General features: G+C 63.1%; 1 protein-coding gene across 1 annotated transcript in view; it reads right to left on the bottom strand.

Annotated features, from left to right (window-relative positions):
- RADIL (Rap associating with DIL domain) overlaps positions 1-18,236 on the bottom strand; it is a 66,483-nt gene that overhangs the window by 6,719 nt on the left and 41,528 nt on the right. The window contains exons 3-9 of the mRNA XM_049638977.1: positions 17,576-17,808; positions 15,287-15,925; positions 13,211-13,248; positions 7,129-7,289; positions 2,774-2,886; positions 1,485-1,722; positions 777-949 (exon numbers count right to left, since the gene is read on the bottom strand). Coding sequence (XP_049494934.1) covers positions 777-949; positions 1,485-1,722; positions 2,774-2,886; positions 7,129-7,289; positions 13,211-13,248; positions 15,287-15,925; positions 17,576-17,808 — 1,595 coding nt within the window. The remainder of the gene's footprint in view (positions 1-776; positions 950-1,484; positions 1,723-2,773; positions 2,887-7,128; positions 7,290-13,210; positions 13,249-15,286; positions 15,926-17,575; positions 17,809-18,236) is intronic.

Here is an 18,236-nt window from a genome sequence, read left to right as displayed (position 1 = left end):
AGCCGCGGCCACCATTACTAAGAGCGACAGTGACAACACCCAGATTTCTGTGCCGCGTCCTTGAGTGGAGGGGAACCGCTCCGGTTTTACAGCAGACGGGAAGGTCCACCGTCCCCCCAGACTCGCATCACCCCTCGGCACACGCGGTGTCCTGCAGGCAGGGAAGGACACACTGGTTTCATTGATCATCGGTGACGACCGCCCGGTAGCTCCCGCGGGAGGGCACCGTGCCGTACTCGCTTCCTGTCATTCTTCCCACAAATGACCGTGCGCGCATCCTCTGCGGTTCTGGGGGCTCAGACCCCGAGCCGGTGTCGGGCCCACACCTGGGACTCAGCAAGGCTCGTGTGGGTCGTGCGAATTCAGGTCCTTGTGACGACAGGACGTAAGTTCCCCTTTCTGCACTGGCCCGCAGCTGAGGGCCGTTCCCAGCTTGCGGAGGCTGCGACGCCCCACGGTCCATCTTCAGAGCCAGCCGGGCGGTCGGGGCCCACCTCCTGTGCTCAGTCTGACCCATCTGTCTGCCCTTTTAAGCACTGGCGTGGTTAGCCCGGGCCCACCGGACGGGGTGATCTCCCCATCTCGGGGTCCGTGCCGATCCCCCGTGCCATGTGGGGTCGGGGACTGGGGACGCAGACCTCGGGGGGGCCTCATCCTGCCTGCAGGTGGGACCAGAGGTGGAACGGAAGCAACACTGCCCCGAAGCCACATCCATGGCCCACGCCTGGTCCGTGAGCTGGTGACCCCAGAAGTGACACCTCGTGCGCTCCTCCTACCTGGATGAGCTGGGCTCGGGGAGTGGCCAGCAGGTTGAGCGTGCAGGAAAGCTTCCGGAAGAAGTGTTCCCCGGCCTCCCCACAGCCGGTGCTCCTCATCCACTCCAGGAGCTGCTGCAAGCGGGCACAGGCCTGGACACCTCTGGGCCAGTGGAAGCAACTCAGAGAGGGACCTGCAGGGGGCGGGAAGGGGACGCCGTGCCCGCCGCCTTCTCCCAGGGACGGCCTGTCCTCTCCACCTGCGAGCCTCTGACAACGGGCCTCGGCACCTGCTGTCGGTTTCCAAGGCGACCGGCCCGCTTCTGGGCCCCTCTTTGGGTGGGGCGGGGTGGGCCTGGGAGGGGGCCGTGAAGCAGGGTGGCAGAGAGGGGTTGTGACAGCCGCCGAGTCCCGAAAGCAGAGAGGAGCGCACCCCTACGGCGCGGCCCCGTCAGGCCTAGAGCCCGCCTGCGGACCCCGACCGGCCCGGGAAAGCCACACGGGCGACACACGAGGGCCACAAGTCCACACCACTCTCCTCTCCCCGAGTCGGGGCAGGGCCCCCAGCCGGAAGGAGCTGGCACCAGAAGCGAGGAGGGTCTGGAGGGCAGCAGGCAGGGTCACGGACCACGTCACTTGTCTGAGCCCCTCCCTCCGCTCCCAGCCACGGGCCTGGGGGGTAAAAAGGACCAGGCAGGGCCTCTGCGGGCCCTCACCCCCCAGCCTCACCCTTGTCCAGGAGCTGGTTGAAGAGCAGCGTGCCCGAGAAGAAGAGGAGGTAGGCCAGCACCTGGGAGGCGATCTCGGGGTGCACCTGGAACTGCCGCAGGAGATCCAGGGTGGCCTGGTAGACGGACGCCACCCGGCGCGTCTCCTCGGGCAGCGGGGACGCCGAGCACCAGCTCTCCCGACACTCCGTCTGGAAAGGGGGGCACTCCAGCAGGGCCGGGAGGCAGACGTACAGCGACTGGGGGCAAGAGGGAAACACCAAGCGCGTCTGGCCCCCGGGCACGCGGTTCCAGCTCTGGGCACCGGGAGCAGGTGACACAGGTGCAGGGAGCCTGGCAGGACTGCTGGCACAGCCCACAGGTCCTGATCCATCAGACAGAACGGGCCGGGGGGTCTGCCGGCTGGCCCAGGACTACCGCCACCCCCCTGCACCAGGAGCCCCCCCCTCCCGGGGAGCTGAGCCCGGGGCAACAGCCTGGGGGCTACGGCCACAGTCCCGGTTGAAGGCCTGGGGGGCAGGACCGCGGGCGCCCACACTCATCAAGGCCTGGGGGGGCGGGGGGTCCTCGCAGCCACCACACCTCAAGGGGATCCTGGGATGACAGACCGCTTAAGGGCGGTACGCAGCCCTGCTCGGACCCCTGGGGCAGATGTGAGTACATGGGCGGGGGCTCCCTCCTGTTGGGCCAGGACATGAGCTCAGACCCTTCACTCAGGGCCCCAAGCCGCCGCCAACTGACCACGGAGCTGGCGGACTCGGGTGTCGGGTCTCCACGCAGAACAAACGGGGAACTGTCCCCAGAGTGCCCCGTCCAACCGGCCCCTCTCGCTTTCCGCGGACGCATCCCCCACAGAATCCAAGTCAAAGCTCGGTCTCGGCCAGTCCCCTTGGATCCCCCGGCTGGGGCCACCTGCCACAGGGGCTGCTGCTCTCTCCACTCCCCCCTGCACCCTGCTCTGTGTGCTGGGACGGGGTAAGCGACTCCTCCGGACCCGGAGGCTAACACCACCACCCCCGGTCGCCACAATGAGCACCAACGTCTGCGTCCCCGAGCAGCCGCCCCTCCTGCTCCCCGACGTTGTGGGCGCTTGCGCAGCCACCGGCTCCCAGGATGAGGGGGACGCGGGCCGGGAGGGAGAGGACCTGAAGCTGGGCTCAGGTGTGCCGAGGTGGCAGTTGGGAGCTCGAAACCCTCGGGCGACGGTGGCAAAAGCACCTCCGTCCTTCCCAGGTCCCCAGCCCTCCCCGCCCAGGGGAGCGTGAGGCACACACCCTGGCCTTGTCGTACCTTCGAGACGTAGTACACGCACTGCTGGAAGGCGTACAGGATGACCTCCTCCAGCACCGCCATGGCCTCCTCGCTGGCCGTCAGCGTGCAGGAGAGCAGGGACTCCCTGGACCCTGCGAGGAGACGGAGTGGCACGGTCACCGCGTGCTTACCTCCGGACTGCGCTCGCCCCGGGCCCATCTCGGGTCTGGGGAGCCGCCTCGCGCGGCCGGCTGACCCCCGGCCCGACCGCCACCCCTCCCCGAGGCGCCCAGGGATGAGACGCCGGCCCAGATGGCCGAGGGGTCCGGGCACCGTGCCTCCGAGCCCATCGGTGCTGAAGCGTCACGCGAAGGGATTCTGAAGCCCGTTGACAAATAGATCCCAGACACGTTTCCTAGTAGAACCAACGGCCCCAGCAATACGGATTCTGACCCAAGGGCCTGCAGTCCCTTCCCACTCCGGACACAGGTCAAAGGAACACCTGGCCAAAGCTCCTAAGGAGACCATCACTCCACGGAATTGTGACATTTTGCCAAGAAGAAAGAATGGGGGCCTACGAGCCCCATTCTCCCCCCAGCATCCCGGAGAGACCACAGAGAAGACGCAGCCGAGGCCCGGCTGCTGGACAGCCCCACGGAGGGAGGCAGCCGGGCTCCATGCGGCCCCAGCGGGTGGGCCTCCCCAGACGGCGGCTGCAGCTGAGCCCCGGGGGCCGGCAGGGGGCCCGCCCAGCGTGGCAGGAGGGGCTCCGCGGATGCCAGGTGATTCCTTGCTTCTGGCGGTTCCCGTGAAGTCAAGAGGCCACATCGGCCACAGGGACGCCAACACCAGAGAACCCCAACAGGGCAGAACCATCCCGAAGGGCCTCCAAATGCAGGAGGCACCCGGTGTCCCACCGGCGCCGAGCAGGGCTGCCTGGGGCCTGGAGGCCCCGCCTCTGCCTCCGCCGCCCTCAGATCCTCACTTCTTTACAGGAGCTGCAACCGGGCAGCTTGGACGGGTCTGTCCAGGGCAGACGGGCACCCGTGGCTCCCGGCCACTGTTCATTCTGCTACAGCCTCTTCTTCTTTTAACGTTTATTATGTATTTTGAGAAAGAGCACGAGCAGGGGAGAAGCAGTGAGAGATGGGAGGAGAGAGAGAATCCCAAGTACGCTCTACACTGTCAGGGCAGAGCCCAACCCCGGGCTCAAACCCACAAACCGTGAGACCGTGACCTGAGCCCAAATCGAGAGTCAGATGTTCAGCCGACCGAACCACCCAGGTGCCCCTGCTACAGCCTTTCCGTTAAAGGAACCTCTTCTCAGAGCAGGGAGGGAGGTGCTGGGCCCGATGGGGCCCAGAATCGCTCCGAGCACTGAAGCGGCCCTCCCGGGAGCACGGGGGCCCAGGCCGCCCACTGCTGCACAAACAGAATGGAAACGGCGTACAAGTCCGTCAGAGACCCCACCCCTAAAACACCTGGATGCACCACTGTTCGAGACACTTCTAGGACCCGGGGCTCTCCTGCCCCTGGACCCACAGAACACACCCCAAGGGCTCACGCCCCAGGAACGCGTCTGGATTGGGAAGCCAGAGGCCTGCCTCGCCTGCCGGGGGTCCTCCCTAGAGCCCAGCCTGTAGGGTCTCGTGGGACCCACCCCCATGGGATCTGGATGCTCCTGCGGCCTCACTGGCCTTCAGAGGAGAGGCAACCCAGACACCGTGAGGGTCCCCGGGTGCTCCCCGACCCACTGCAGCCTCCCAGGCCGAGAGGAACACGCAAGGCTGCCCACTGCTGCCCCCGAGACCTGCAGACCATCCGCCACTCACAGCCACTCAAAGCCAGTAGGAACGAGGCCAAGAAACCAGTTCCAAACCCTTCCACCGTAGCTGGGCCTGGGCGCCACCCTGCAGGCTACGAGCCTGTCCCAGCCTGTTCCCGTGTGGGTGTGGGGGCTCTGGCAGGAGGAGGGATGATGGGAAGAGGAGGCCAGGACTCGGCGGCCACAGGGAGACACAGTCCCTCCCACATCACTGGAAAACCAGCAGAAACGCTACAGGCTGAGCACAGGCCCCCATGAGCCTTTTAGGGGACGGGGCCCACGCCTCGACGCCCCCAAATCTGTAGGTGCTGAGGCAGATCCACAAGGGCTCCCCAAGGACTCTCAAAACATCCCCTCCCGAGGGGCCCACCTTCCGTGTGCCTGCGTGAGCGAGGCGTCCTGGGTAAGAGCTTCAGACAACAAAGATTGTTTGCGGAACGAAAAGGCGATTTTCCAGCGTTCAGGACGTGACATCTGTTTTCAGAATTCTTCCCACAGAAATTTCCCGCTGCAGGTCAGGAGGCCGAGACGCGGCTCTAACCGTGCCTTTGCCCTCTGGTGATGTTATTTTTTCCTCAGCGCTCTCCAGCGCCTGTACCACACAGGACGCTGTTTGTGGGACGTTCAGATCCTGCCTTGGCTCCCCCGGCCCCGAGCGGTCCCAGGGGTGGGTGGAGGCGGGACCCCGGCCATCCCTGTCCTTGCTGTCCCAGCATCCACTGGGCTACAGGACACCCAGGCCCGGGACCAAAAATAACTTCCTCTGAGAGCAGAGGCGGCAGCTGAGGAAGCAGAGCCCCCGTCAACCCCAAATAGCTTTTTTCATGAAAATCAGCCCGATGCGGGGTCCCTGGCCTGGGGAGGCAGGCCCGGTGGGGCCCAAAGACCACAGCGTCTGAGATTAGGCCAGATGAGAAGGGGCGTGAGCGGGACACGCCCATGAACGCTGTGCCGGAGAGCCGTGGAGGGGGCGGCTCTCCTGGCTGACTCTGCTGGAGCCAGAGCAGGAAGGGCGCCCCGGCTGCACCCCGACCGCACCCCGACCGCCTAACCTCTAGTACAGAAGGACCGCAGGCGCTTACAGACGAGCCGGAGGCCCGGGTGCTCACTGGCCGGGGCCATGTCCAGAAGGAAGGCCCCTCTGCTCGGAAAAGCTGGGGCCCCCAAGGACGACAAGCAGGCTCTGGAGAGAGAGGGGCCTGGGTCTCGGGAGCACTGAGCTCGGGACGGCCCCGGGCCGCTGGAGCAGAGCGACTGCCCTGGCTTTGGGGACACACAGAGGCGGCCGTTCACCTGACGTTCGGGGGAAAAGCCGGGTCAGCAGCTGCCACAGGTTTGTGCACAGAGAGCAGCCCACCCTGGGAGGTCAAGGTGCACGTCTGGCACAACGTCCGCCCAAGGGCAACGACGGTTGGAGGCCACAGGCCAGCGGGCCCGAACGCCCACTGGGACACAGAAGGATCCGGTGCTTCCCTCCGCGTACCCACGGAAGCCCAAGAACGTTCCCAATGTCCCCTACGCTGTGAAGCGGGGGACCAGAAAACACTAAGAAACCACATCTAACAAGAAGACACGTAGACACGCCCGCTGGCTCGGCCTCCACCTGCCAGCCCGGCCTCCTCACCTGGCTCGCGAGGCCAGACACCAGCCTGGCACGGGGTAGGACAGCCTGTGCCGCACAGACCGCGGCCTCTCACCGTCACCGCCGGGAGCTCAGGACCCCGTGCCACCTGAGCGAGGTTCGGGGCCCTCTCACCGGGAACCCGCGGCCACCTCCTTGGAGACACGGCCGAGCACACGGACACCGTGCAGGGCCTGGCAGACCGACCCCACGGGGGAGCCTCGGCCAGGCCCCGGCCTGCCTGCCTGCCTGGCTTCCTTCCCGGCTCTGGGTGCAGCCTCCAGAGGCCGGCTGCCAACCACGCCTACCCGGGATCCCCTGCAGCTTCTGCTGCCGAAGCCCCACGACAGGGATACGGGGAAGGGAGCGGCTCTGTTTCTGCCACGCAGGAGCGAGCCAGCGTGGGGCGAAACCAGGCTCCCCCACTTGAGGCTGTGGTCCGGCCCCTGGGACGGCCCTGCGACTCGTTCCACCACCCGCTATGCAGACACACAGCCGCTGAAATCCCACCCGGCCTCGGGGCCCGGCCCGTGCCGCCTTCTTCATGAAGCCCGCCGGGACTGCCCCCCTCGGTCTCTGTTTTCAGCACGTCCGGCTGTGGCTCACACAACCTAACGCGGGCTCCCCGGGCACGTGAGGCCCCAAAGCCAGCAAGTCACGGTCCCAGACGCGGCCCCCAACGGCAGCGTGTCCGCTCTCCGAAACGGGTGCACCCGTAAGGGACGGCCCAGGGCCGACGCACCGTCCTCTTCCCGCAGGGGCACACGGGAGGCCTGTGTCCACCGCCCCCCAGGCAGCACGCTGTGCGTGAAAGGACGACGCGAGGAGCCGGGTTGGCCCGACAGCCAGCGTCACCCCCTCGCGTGGGGAGCCCTGACACGAGGCCACCTCTGTTCTAGCGGCTGCACGGCAAGGCGACGGGGCGCGCGCCCCGCTCCCCGGCGGTACCTGTGACGTCCAGCTCCTCCTCCCAGGTCTGCATGTAGAGCGGGCACTTCTGCTGGATGAAGTACAGAAGCTCGACCGAGTTAGACATCCAGAAGAGGATGTGCTGCAGGTCTGGAACCAGGCCGGCCATGGTAAAGCCGGCCAGAGAGATGGGCTCCTGGCTGCCAAGACACAAGACCAACGGTTACTCGTGGCCACCACCCAGGGAGGCCGAACGCGCTACACTCTGCACGGAAGGGTGTTCTGCTCAACGGGACGCCACCCCAACCAGCCGTGACCCGTCGGCCTCCCGGCGTCACGCTGGGAAACGAGGTACAAATAGAAGCCGTCCGACCCGTGACAGCCAGAGGCCCGTCTACAAACCTCCCACCTCGCAGGAAGGACGCCGGCACCCACGGCCAGTGCCAGTGACTCTCGTCAACAAACTGTTTTCACATCTTCCGTTTCCGGAGGAGATAATGAAGGAGCTCAGTGTTGGGGGTGGGGTAGAGGGGGTGGGGTAGAGGGGGCGCGTGCAAGCGCATGTGCTCGGAGAGATGGGGCGCACGGCTGTCAGGACGAGCAGCACGAGCGTGTCGTTCGTGTACGAGAGACGGGAGTTTCCGCGTGTTAAGTTCACGTGACGAACTGAACGAACGGTAACGCCTCTATTCCGGGAGGGGCACGGGCGAGACTAGCTGGGAACTACCTTGTTAAATAGCCCGACGATGCCTGAAGTCCGTGCATCCAAAAGCAGCCATCAGAGCGTGTCATTTGAAGGTTCAGAGGGAATTGTTAGAAAAAGGACTCCGCGATGGCCGCCGCTCCTGGAGCCGCCTCACGCTCGTCGCACGGCCTCTTCCGCCAGGGCCAAGCACGTGTCGCTGCGGCGGTCCAAACAGAAGCCGCCGGGCACCAGCACGGGGCGAGAAGCTCCTCGTCCCTCTGATCCCCTTACGAGCCTGGGGGACGGCCGGCCTGGGGCGGAGGCGGCCCCAGAGGCGCTCCTCTCCCAGGCCGGCACCTAGAGGCTCCCCGGGGCCACTCGCCCCCGGGGTCCGGTGGGCTCCCGCCAAGCGCAGATCCACTGCGGCCCCTAGGATGCAGGACCTCGTGTCTGGGGGCACCGGCCCCAACCACCGGTTGAGGAGTCTGAGGGGTGGACGGGGCGAGGCTGTGCCGAGCTCGGGAAATTTCCCGTTTCAGATGTCGACGGCCATCCTCCTGGGCACGGTCCCTCGTGTCGTCCCACCCGCTGTGCGGAAGCGGTTCCGCGGGTTGTCCCGTGACGGCCTGTGAGGACACCCCCGAGGCGCCCGCAGCCAGGATGTCGCGATGGTGCCGCCACCACACCCACTGGGCTCTTCTGACGGCTGAGCAGAGATCCGTTCGCCGGCAAATCGCCCCGCCCAGCTGTGACTCGGGCTTGGGTAGGGGTGACTCGGGCTTGGGTAGGGGTGACACGGGGCAGGCTGACCCGCAGTCCCAGGGGCACGGCCGGAGCAGCTGCGCGCGTTCGTGAGGGTGGCGTCCGGGCTCCGGGCAACGAGGCTCACGGGCAAAGCCACGGGGGCCCTACGGGTGGCGGGCTGACGAGGCCGCGTCGTCCCCTGGGGCAGCCACCGCGGGCCCAGGCGGCGGGGCCTCGGGCTCCCTGTCGCACTTCCTCTCGTGCCTGCGGCTTTGGTTTTGTTGTTCCCACACGACTCCGCTTGTGCCCCCGACGGTGCGACCTCCCTTCCGTCTCCTCGTTTTCACTGCTCGCGGCTGTCGCCGCCGCGGCCCCTGCACAGCTCCTCGCGCTGTTCCTCCGCGTCTGTGCTCCGCACGCTCGTGCTCTCCGTGCTCCCCAGGCTCTTCCTCCGCATTTGTGCTCCGCGCCCATTTGCATACCCCATTTGGGGTTGTTAGAAAAGGATTAACCTGGGGCTTCAGAGCCTGATTCCATTTTGCTTTCCACGTTCACTGCCCCTCTCGAGGTCGCCTTCTCAGAACTCTAAAGGACGGACGGGCTCTACCGAAACATAAACCACCAGGTATTGGCAGCTGGAGTTTCGGTGTCGAACCCCGGCGAGGTGGCCCCGAAGGCACGGCACCTGCCAGCCGCAGGCCACACGCTTGGGGCACAAACACCGGGCAACGGGTCCGGCCTATCCCTTCAGGTGAGCACCGAGTGGGAGCGATTTCACGGATAGGACTCCAAAGACACAGGCACCGGAAGCAAAAATAGACAAGTGGGCCTACGTCCAACTGAAAAGCTTCTGCGCAGCAGAGAAAACCTCCAACGGGGTGAAAAAGCAACCTACAGCGTGGGAGAGAGATTTGTAAACCATCCATCTGCTAAGTGGTTAATTTCCAAAACACGTAAGGAAACCCTGTAACTCGAAAGTAAAAAAAACTCACGACCCGATTCAAGAAAAGGTTTAAGACTCGAACAGACAGGTCTCCAAAAAAGACATCCAGGTGGCCGACAGGCCCGTGAAAAGGCGCTCACCATCGCTCACCACCCGGTAAACGCAAACCAAAACCACGATGAGCTGTCACCTCACCCCCGTTGGAAGGGCCACGGTCAGAAGGACAAGAGGTAACAGGCGTCAGTGAGGGTGTGGAGAAGGTGGAACCCTCCTGCGTTGTGGGCGGGAGGGCAGACCAGGAACGGCGCGGCCGCTGTGGAGAACAGTGTGGAGGCTCCTCAAAATCGGCCTGAGGACCCTGCAGTTCCGCTGCTGCCTACTTCCCCGGAAGAACTGAAATCAGCATCCCCAAGAGGTATTCGCACCCCACTGCTCAGCGCAGCACTAGGCGCGAGAAGGACGACACAGAGCCACACGAAACAGTGAAATGTATTCAGCTTTTAAAAAATAAAGGAAATCCTGCAATAACGCGACAGCACGGATGAACCTTGAAGACATTATGCTAAGCGCGAAATAAGCCAATCACGGAAGGAAAAATACTGCATGATGTCGCTCGGGTGACATTTCTCAACAGTCCAACTCATGGACTCAGAGGGCAGAATGGCAGCTGCCAGGGGCTGGGGCGGGGACGGAGAAACCAGAAATGGCTAACCGACACCTCGAAACGCCTTATGAGGGGTAGTGCTCGTGTCGAGTGTTCTTACCACAATAAAAATAAACCAAACCGGATCAAATCAATCACTGCTCTGATCCAAATGTTTTTAAAGTAGGCTCCACGTCCAGCATGGGACTGGAATTCACAACCTGGGGATCAAGAGTCACATGCTCCACCTAAGGGAGCCAGCCAGGCACCCGTGATCTAATTTTTTTTAATCCACATGGGAAGCATATCGAGGGGAAATTATCACTTGGCAACAAAATCGAAAGCGTTTTGGTTAATACAAACTTAAGAAATTCAAATATTGTTCCGAATAATTAACGAATCAAAGAGAAACTTAAAACAGAAATTATGCAAGAATAGGAAACGATAAAGACCTTCGCGGAATAGAAATCGAAGAAAACGTAAGCAGAAACGACAAAATTGGCCCTTTTAAACAGACGACAACAGACGAATCCCTGGGAAGATAATTTGAAGGGAGGGAAGAGGAAGGAGATACAACCAATGTAAATGCTGGGATAGTACTACAGATACACGAGACACGAAAACTCCAAAGAGAACAGAACGAACAACTTTATTCCGATAACTTTGAAAACGAAAGTAAAAATTACCGAAATCATTCTAAGCAGAACCAGAAAACTAGATACGCCAATAATCACCGAAGAAATGGATTCAGCAAAACCGGGCCGTCCAGACACTCTTACAGGGAAGTACTTCGTACTTTGAGCAAACCTGTGAGAGCTGAGTCCACACCTCAGACAAACCACTGCAGGGACCTGAAGACACACAGGGTGGCCCGGTTCAGTCTCTGCGAACCCTGTTATTACAGACAAAGGCAACGAATAAAAAATCACAGATCAATGTGACCTGTGAATTCAGGTGGGAAAACCCTCATTAAAACATCAACCACCTGAACCTCGCCCTCCTAAAAACTCAGCCATCACAAAGGGTTTACTCCCAGGGATTCAGCCGCGGTCCAGAAAACTTGGTAACGCAGCACCCACATTCGTGCGTTCCCAGAAAAAAAGGCGTGCTGATCACAGGGGCAGCAAAAGCGTGTAGTGAAAGTCCACAGTCGTTCGAAATTGAAACAGAACCACCCCGCGCAAAGCTCTGACACCCGTGAGGCAAAATGTTAATGTGAAATTCAGGTATGGATTCTTCGGTGGTTAACAGTCTGTGCTTTTCTATATTTTGGAAGTGATTCCTAATTTTAATTTTTTTTAACGTTTATTTATTTTTGACAGAGAAACAGAGAGTGACTAGGGAAGCAGCAGAGAGAGAGACACACACACAGAATCCGAAGCAGGTTCCAGCCTCCAAGCTGTCAGCACAAGAGCCCGATGCGGGGCCTGAACTCACGGACCACGAGATCATGACCTGAGCCGAAGTCGGACGCTCAACCAACTGAGCCACCCAGGTGCCCCGATTCGTAATTTTTTAAAAAGGAGGTAGAAGGAGCAATCCCTGCCGATGGACACAGGCATTTTTTGGCCCTAACAACACAAGTTCTGGAATCCAAAACGGGCATGAGCTGCTGCAGGGAAGGCCTTGGTTCCCCCGTGAGCAGGGTGCCACAGCACAGGCACCGATGCGGGAGGCGGCACTGAGGAGGGAAAGGGGCAGCACGAGCCCCTGAAACCTCAGCTCCGTCACCTCCACACCCCACCCCTGCCCCGGAAGCCCGGCTGTCCCGGAGCAAAGCAAGGGGCTGGGGGTGAGGCCGCCACACCTGTCACCGGGCCCCCGAGGCCAGCCCCTCACATGGGAAACCTACGCGATACAGGCCGCCTAGTACACTAGGCCTGTGCTGCTCCCTCCGGCGCGGGTGAGCCAGCCACCACCCTCTGATGCCGGACTCCCCCGTGGGGCCCGGGCCATGCTGAGCGCTGCCCCGGTGAGCTGGGCGGCAGGGCCGGGCCTCCCCGTGCAGCCTCACACCGCAGAGGCACATCGCTCATCAGCAAACACTTCTGCAGAAGTCGCTCCAGCTTCCCGATGTCAACGGGAGCCAGAGAGCGCACGCCGACGAGTGCCAGGAACCCTGTGCTCAACTTCCGGCTCGGGTGGGACCGCTGGGCCACTCCAGACCGATGCTGCTCCTGACCCAGGCTTGCATCCCTCCCTTCGAAGGGGGCGGTGACGACTGCTCCTTTCCCTTCCGGGGACCACGGAGGACGCCTGAGCAGACATGTACCGCCAACGGCACGCTTGACAGATGGTCTTTATAGCAGAGGCATCAACGGGAGTGAACCAACGTGTGACTTAAGGTCCCGTGTGCCTTCCCTGACGACGGGCAGTGACCAGCCCCCTCAACGTGGCTCTCCTTTGGGGTGTTACCACATGTGTCCGTTCCTTGGCCGGACGGCTTCGCTGCGGACTTTACGTGCGGGTGCCCTGTCTGCTCCACACGGGTTTCAGATTCCGACACACGCACGGAGCACATAGTGCGTTCACTCTCACCGTCGCCAAGCGTCCGCCGTACAGATACACGGCCCTCTGCCCACCTGGTCACTTACAAACAAGGCCTTGAGAGCACACCTCCTGCCCTCCGTGGTGCCAGCTCGGGAGCGGGACTATTGGGTCGCAGCGTATACACGTCTTCGCTGTTAATGCCAAATAGCTTCCCAAGTCCCAGCAGTGCTGTGAACATAAACGGCGCTCTCTGGGAAAACAGACGTGGGAGAACAGAAACGTGCCGCCTTCTCTCAAAATCAGGGTTGTACAACTTCCTGAGGCGGCAGGTTCGCTTTGGCACAGTCATCGGGGAAGTGAGGGCACGACAAGGCTGCAGAGGGGACCTCGCCCCCTCGGTCTTACAGGTGCTCTGGAGAAACTCCCCGAATACAGTGCTTCCTGGGGTGGTGAGCGCAGAAATGGAAACAGCCACTCTGAGGCAGAAGGACAGTTGGACGGCAGCACACAGCTGACCCCGGAGACGTCAGGGGCCCCCCAGGCTCCACAGGGAGGTGCAAGTCTGCTGGGGAACTAGCTCCCTAAGGGACAGGTGCAACGGCTGGGCCATACTTACAGGTGCGCCTGCTTCTCCGCCAGTTCTTTGGTTTTCTCCTACAATCAGAGACAAAAAAATCAAGCATGAGAAAAGACAGGACAGCACAGGACGTGCTCAGCGAGAACGCCACTAAACGCCCAGCACACCGTCCGCGTAAAAACACGGCACTACTGTGCGGACTGTTTACTCGAAGCTGTGCCGGAAAGGCCAGTTTTCCACGTGATGTGACCTCTCTTCGTTCCATTGCCGAATATGACCTGCGTGCTTCCTATAACAGAGATCATTTACAACCATCTAGCTGACTTAACAAGCGGCCCTTTCAGAATCAGTAAAGCAGCTCAGGCATCTTACAGACGCCAGAATGAAGATTCTATGCGCACTCGTACCGTCCAGCTTAACACATGCGCTTTTCGACGTCGGCCACGGCAACAGGTGGATGGCTGTATGGAGTGTTCACAGACGCATTTAAACGTCCCGACGGGGACACGGGTTAGCCAACATCCTCCGTCACTTTTAACTGAGAAGTTATTCTTGCTTTAGTAGCAAGCTGTCATCTGACAGAGCAGAGATCCACTCGTTCCAAGACGTGCTCGCCCACCCCTAGTGGCGGAAGACAGACGGCTCTTGCTGCCCGACAGACAAATGAACGACGAAAACGTACGGGGCTCTCGCCAGACCAGGGCTGAGGTGCGTGGACAGACGGGGGAAGCAGGCAGGGTGTAGCCCGGATTCTGACTCCCTCGTGAGCCCCCGACCCTGGATAAAGTAGTTCACCTCCACGAACCTTGGCTCCCACGCCCGTACGGTGGGGGACGAGGCTAATCCCAGGAGCACCTCCGACAGCCACGGGCGGCACTCGGGCTCAGGCTGGCAGACGGCTCCCCGCCCGCCTCTATGCTCCATCACAAGCCAAGTCACACCCTCCTTGCCTCGGTTTCCTCAGCGGGGCATGGGGTACGGCTCCCGCGTCGTAGCGTCTGACTTACTAGTGTCTGGCCCAGAGCAGGCTTAGGACAGGACAGTGAGCTATGTAGAAACTCACAACCCCTGAGCCTCAGGCCCCCGGTCACCACAGGCCCTAGTGTGCTCAGGCTGATGTACCTCATGGACTTCACCTGGCCCGCACGGACCGCACTTGACCGTGCACTTGACTGCACGGAGGGAAGCGACCACACCAGGGCCATACCAACATCAATCCACGTGGGAACCGTCAGAGGTGGCCTCGGATAGCCACAATGCACGGGGATTACTTGTACAAACCTTGGGAGGTGACAGCCCATGTTGGCTTTTGCTTTTAAAAGGTTTCAATTATTTTAAACGTGCATTTTAATCTGAAATATCTATCCAGTTTCTGCAGAGCCAGAGTGAGCTGGGCCAAGATATACGGGCGTCTCTTTGGGAGACCGTGTGTAACTACCGGTCAGGCTTTGGGTCCTGGAGGGGCAGGAAGAGGTGAGGGGCCCTGAGTTCTGGACCCAGGCCACCCGCAGCAGCGCTTGCCCTGGGCCTGCAGGGATGCCTGGCAGTGCCCGGAGCCGCCTCCGTGAGGGCAGGGGAGCCACTGGCAGGCGGCCGGCAGAGCCCAGAGATGTGAACCAGCCTCCGACAGGGCACAGGCTGGCCCCACACCTCTGCCCAAAGGTGGGTGGTCTCGAGACCCTAAGGGAGTCAAGCTTTTCGGTGTACAAGAGTCGACCCGCCCCGGGCCCCCAGCCCCGAGCTGACAAGGGCTCCATAGCCGAGGGCTGGCCGAGGCCCGAACTGCCCTAGGCAAACAGCACAGGTCACTCAGGCCTAATGGGTATCCAGGGCTCAGGGGCACGTCACGGCTGGGCTGGGCCTGGGGGACGGACGTGGGACCAGAGGGCACGATGCCGTGGCCAGCCCCCGCCCCCCCCCCCCCCCCCCGCCTGCCCCAAGGACAAAATGCCACAGTGGGATGCTCCGGGCTCCCTAGGTGTGGACAGGCAGTAAAGCTGGCCTTCGGTCAGAGGAGGGACTCGTGACATCCCCCAGGCACCCACAGCCCACACCCAGCTCCGCCCCCAGCCAACGGGCCCCCCGACCACAGCAAAAGGCAGCCCCGTGACTGACCCAGACCGTCTCTCGGATTGCCTTGGCCATCTTGAGCAGGAGCGGCCCAAATGAGCCGGGCTCCAGGCGGGTAGCAGAGTGCTGGACGCAGAGGCAGAGGAGGAAGGCGGGGGCCAGCTTGTGGCCGTCCCCGCCAGGCTCGACCAGCGTCATGATCCTCTGCAGCAGCGCGTCCTCCACCTCGGGCTCGAACTCCAGGTGCAGCGGCCTCGGCCGGGGGAAGGCGGCGCGCGTGGAGCCGGAGCGGGGGGTGCCCCGGGCCCGGAGCGCGGCCCCGCACATCCTGCAGCTTCGCGGCCCAGCCCGCAGCCGGGCCAGGGCCTGGGCGGGCAGGGGCTGGGCTTGCGCCGGGTCCTTGAACAGCAGCAGGTAGTAGAGGCCGAGGGAGAGCAGGTCCCCGTGGCGTAGCACCACGGCCCGGCCCCCCACCTCCGAGAAGTTGACGGACACGGGCGCCCCGGGGACGGGCTCCAGGACCAGCCTGTTCCCTGGCCTCTCTGGGCCCGGAGGCCGGTGCCTGCGGATGGTGCAGTGCAAGGGCAGGATGTCCGGGGCCGAGAGGCTGACGCTGGGCTTGCTGGAAGGGGTCCTCTGGCCCACCGTGTGCTGCTCCCGGTTGAGCAGGTACACCAGGCTGTCCTGAAACGCAAACGCAAGACTTCAAGGGCGGGACACCACCTCGGGCAAACCCCTAGGGGGAAGAAACGAAAAGGTGGCCCGGCTCCAGGTGGCCAGCTCGCCATCCTGGGCCCCCCTGCCCCGGAGCCCTTCCTAACCTGCTGCCTGCCACCCGCCTGCCCCCCACTGGGCACCCACGGTCCCCGCGGGAGGAGGGCTTCCCGGGGCAGCCTCCAGGGCACACCGGACACCCCGGGAGGACTCCAGCTGCGAGATGCCAGAGGCCAGACGGGGCCGAGCTGGGCACTGACACTGGCTTAGAGGCACAGCCACGTGCCGCCAGGCCCCGGCGTGACCTGTGCCGAGCTGTGCGCCAGCACCCTCCTCTGCGGCCCCGGCTTCGCGAAGGCCCACGACTTCTCACGAGACGGAACAGGGACAGGACTGTAGCCTCTCCCGGAACCTGATGCGACGCTACCGTAAGAAAAACTCCCCAAGAGAAAACGTAGGAGTCCGTGTCTCCTACAGCAACGTGCCTTACAGGAGTGCAGAACGGAGGACACCAACCTCAAGGAGGTGCCGGCGCCCCAAGGCGCTCACGACATCCGGCCCGTGCTGGTGTGTGCCACGATGGGCCCCCGACGCTGGCCTGCGTGTGCGCGGGGCCCACCAGGCGTGCCCCCAACTTACCTTCCCCTCGTCCACAAGCTGAAAATCACAGGCGGGACGGAGACTTAACATACAGCGTGCACAAAGGCACGACCGCGAAGTACACAGGTGCCAAGAAAACCCTCGCCTCTAAAGCTTCACGGCCACCCTCTCTCCCCACCTGTTTCTCGAGGAAACTCTTCCCGACCTCTAGGTGCAGAGTCAGCAGAGGACTCCTTCCTCTGAGCTGCCGCCCTCGTGCTGGAGCACACGCCCCGGGAAAGCCTCGCCCGGAACCCTCGTCTGGCCTCTCGTCAATTCCTATTGCTGGCACAGCGCAAGGCCCGGTTTGGGGTCGCTAAGACCTGAGCGCCGCCAGCCCCACCGCTGCACGGCGGGCACCGGGACAGAGCCGGGCAAATCGGCATGAGCCAGAGAGCAGGAAGGGAGAGCCTACGGTGCGGAGCGGGGACAAGGAACCTCGGAGGGCCACACCCCTCCGGCCAGGGCTCCCACAGAAGTGGTGGGACATGCGGGCCGGGGACAGGTGGCTCATCTCCCTGCCTCCTCGGGGAAAGCTTCTCGCGGTACAGTCGAGGCTGTCTGCCACAGCAGCTGTTGGCCAAGCAGCCACCGTCGTCTGGACAGGTGGGCAGACCTGTGTCGGGGACCCCAAAGGCACGGCAGGGCACGGCCCGAGACACACACGGAAGGGGGCAGACAAGCAGCACCGAGAGGCCCGGCACCGGGTGAGCCCTCTCCCCCGCCGCTTCCTCCTGGAGCCCGGACATAGAATGCTCTGGAAACACAGCACAGAGGAAGCCTCCACTTCCCCCAGAATCCAGGACGGCCCTGCGTGGTGGTCCCCGCCACCCCGTTTCTCCAGCCTCCTCAGCACCCGAGCGCCCGGAGCCGCAGGAGCTCCCAGCTGACGCAGCTAATGGCGAGGAAGCCGTCCGCCGCGACGACGCCCGGCGGGCGCTCGGTCAGCTCAGGGCGGCGGGGCTGCGGGGGGCGGCTCACATGCTGCTGGCTGTAGCCCTGCAGAAGCAGCAGGTGGGGCGACTCGTACAGGGAGTAGCGCATGGCGTCCGGGCCACGGTCCTCGGCGCCCTGGGCGGTGGCCGAGCTCAGGCTGGTCTCGCTGACGGTGCGGCGCAGCCGGGATGTGGGGGGGCTCTGGGCAGCGCCCGAAGCCAGGGCCGGGGTCCCCTTGGCGCGGCTCCGCTGCAGCCTCCGGGCTTGGGCGTTTATCCCTGAAACGGAAGCAACACGGTTAGGTAAACAGAGCCTCCGGGCCCTTCTGCAATCAGACGTCCTGGGTCCCCTTCTAACGCTGGTCAGTCGCTGTTTTGTCAACTGCTATAGAGGAGACCGCGAGACTCGTGGGGCCGGGGCACCTCCGAGGCTCCCCGAGAGAAGACAGGCCGGCCGTCCAAGTCCAGAGACGCCCATGGGAACCCAGTGACCCACCTGGACCAGCCACCTGACAGCCCTCCCCTCAGGACGCCCAACCCACTGCCACCTTCACTTCCCCTGGGCCACCTAGGGGCTTGTTCCTAAAGCCCTGCCAGGCCACCCGTGTGTGTGTGTGTGTGTGTGTATGTGTGTGTGTGTGTGTGTATGTACGGCCAGGCTCCTGCGGGTGTGTGTGTGTATATGTGTGCGGGGGGGGGGGGGGGGG

Source organism: Panthera uncia, chromosome E3, assembly GCF_023721935.1.
Source record: "Panthera uncia isolate 11264 chromosome E3, Puncia_PCG_1.0, whole genome shotgun sequence".
In the NCBI taxonomy this organism is placed as follows: Eukaryota; Metazoa; Chordata; class Mammalia; order Carnivora; family Felidae; genus Panthera; species Panthera uncia.
Note: the sequence above shows the minus strand (reverse complement) of the source record. Positions and strands in the feature narration are given on the sequence as shown.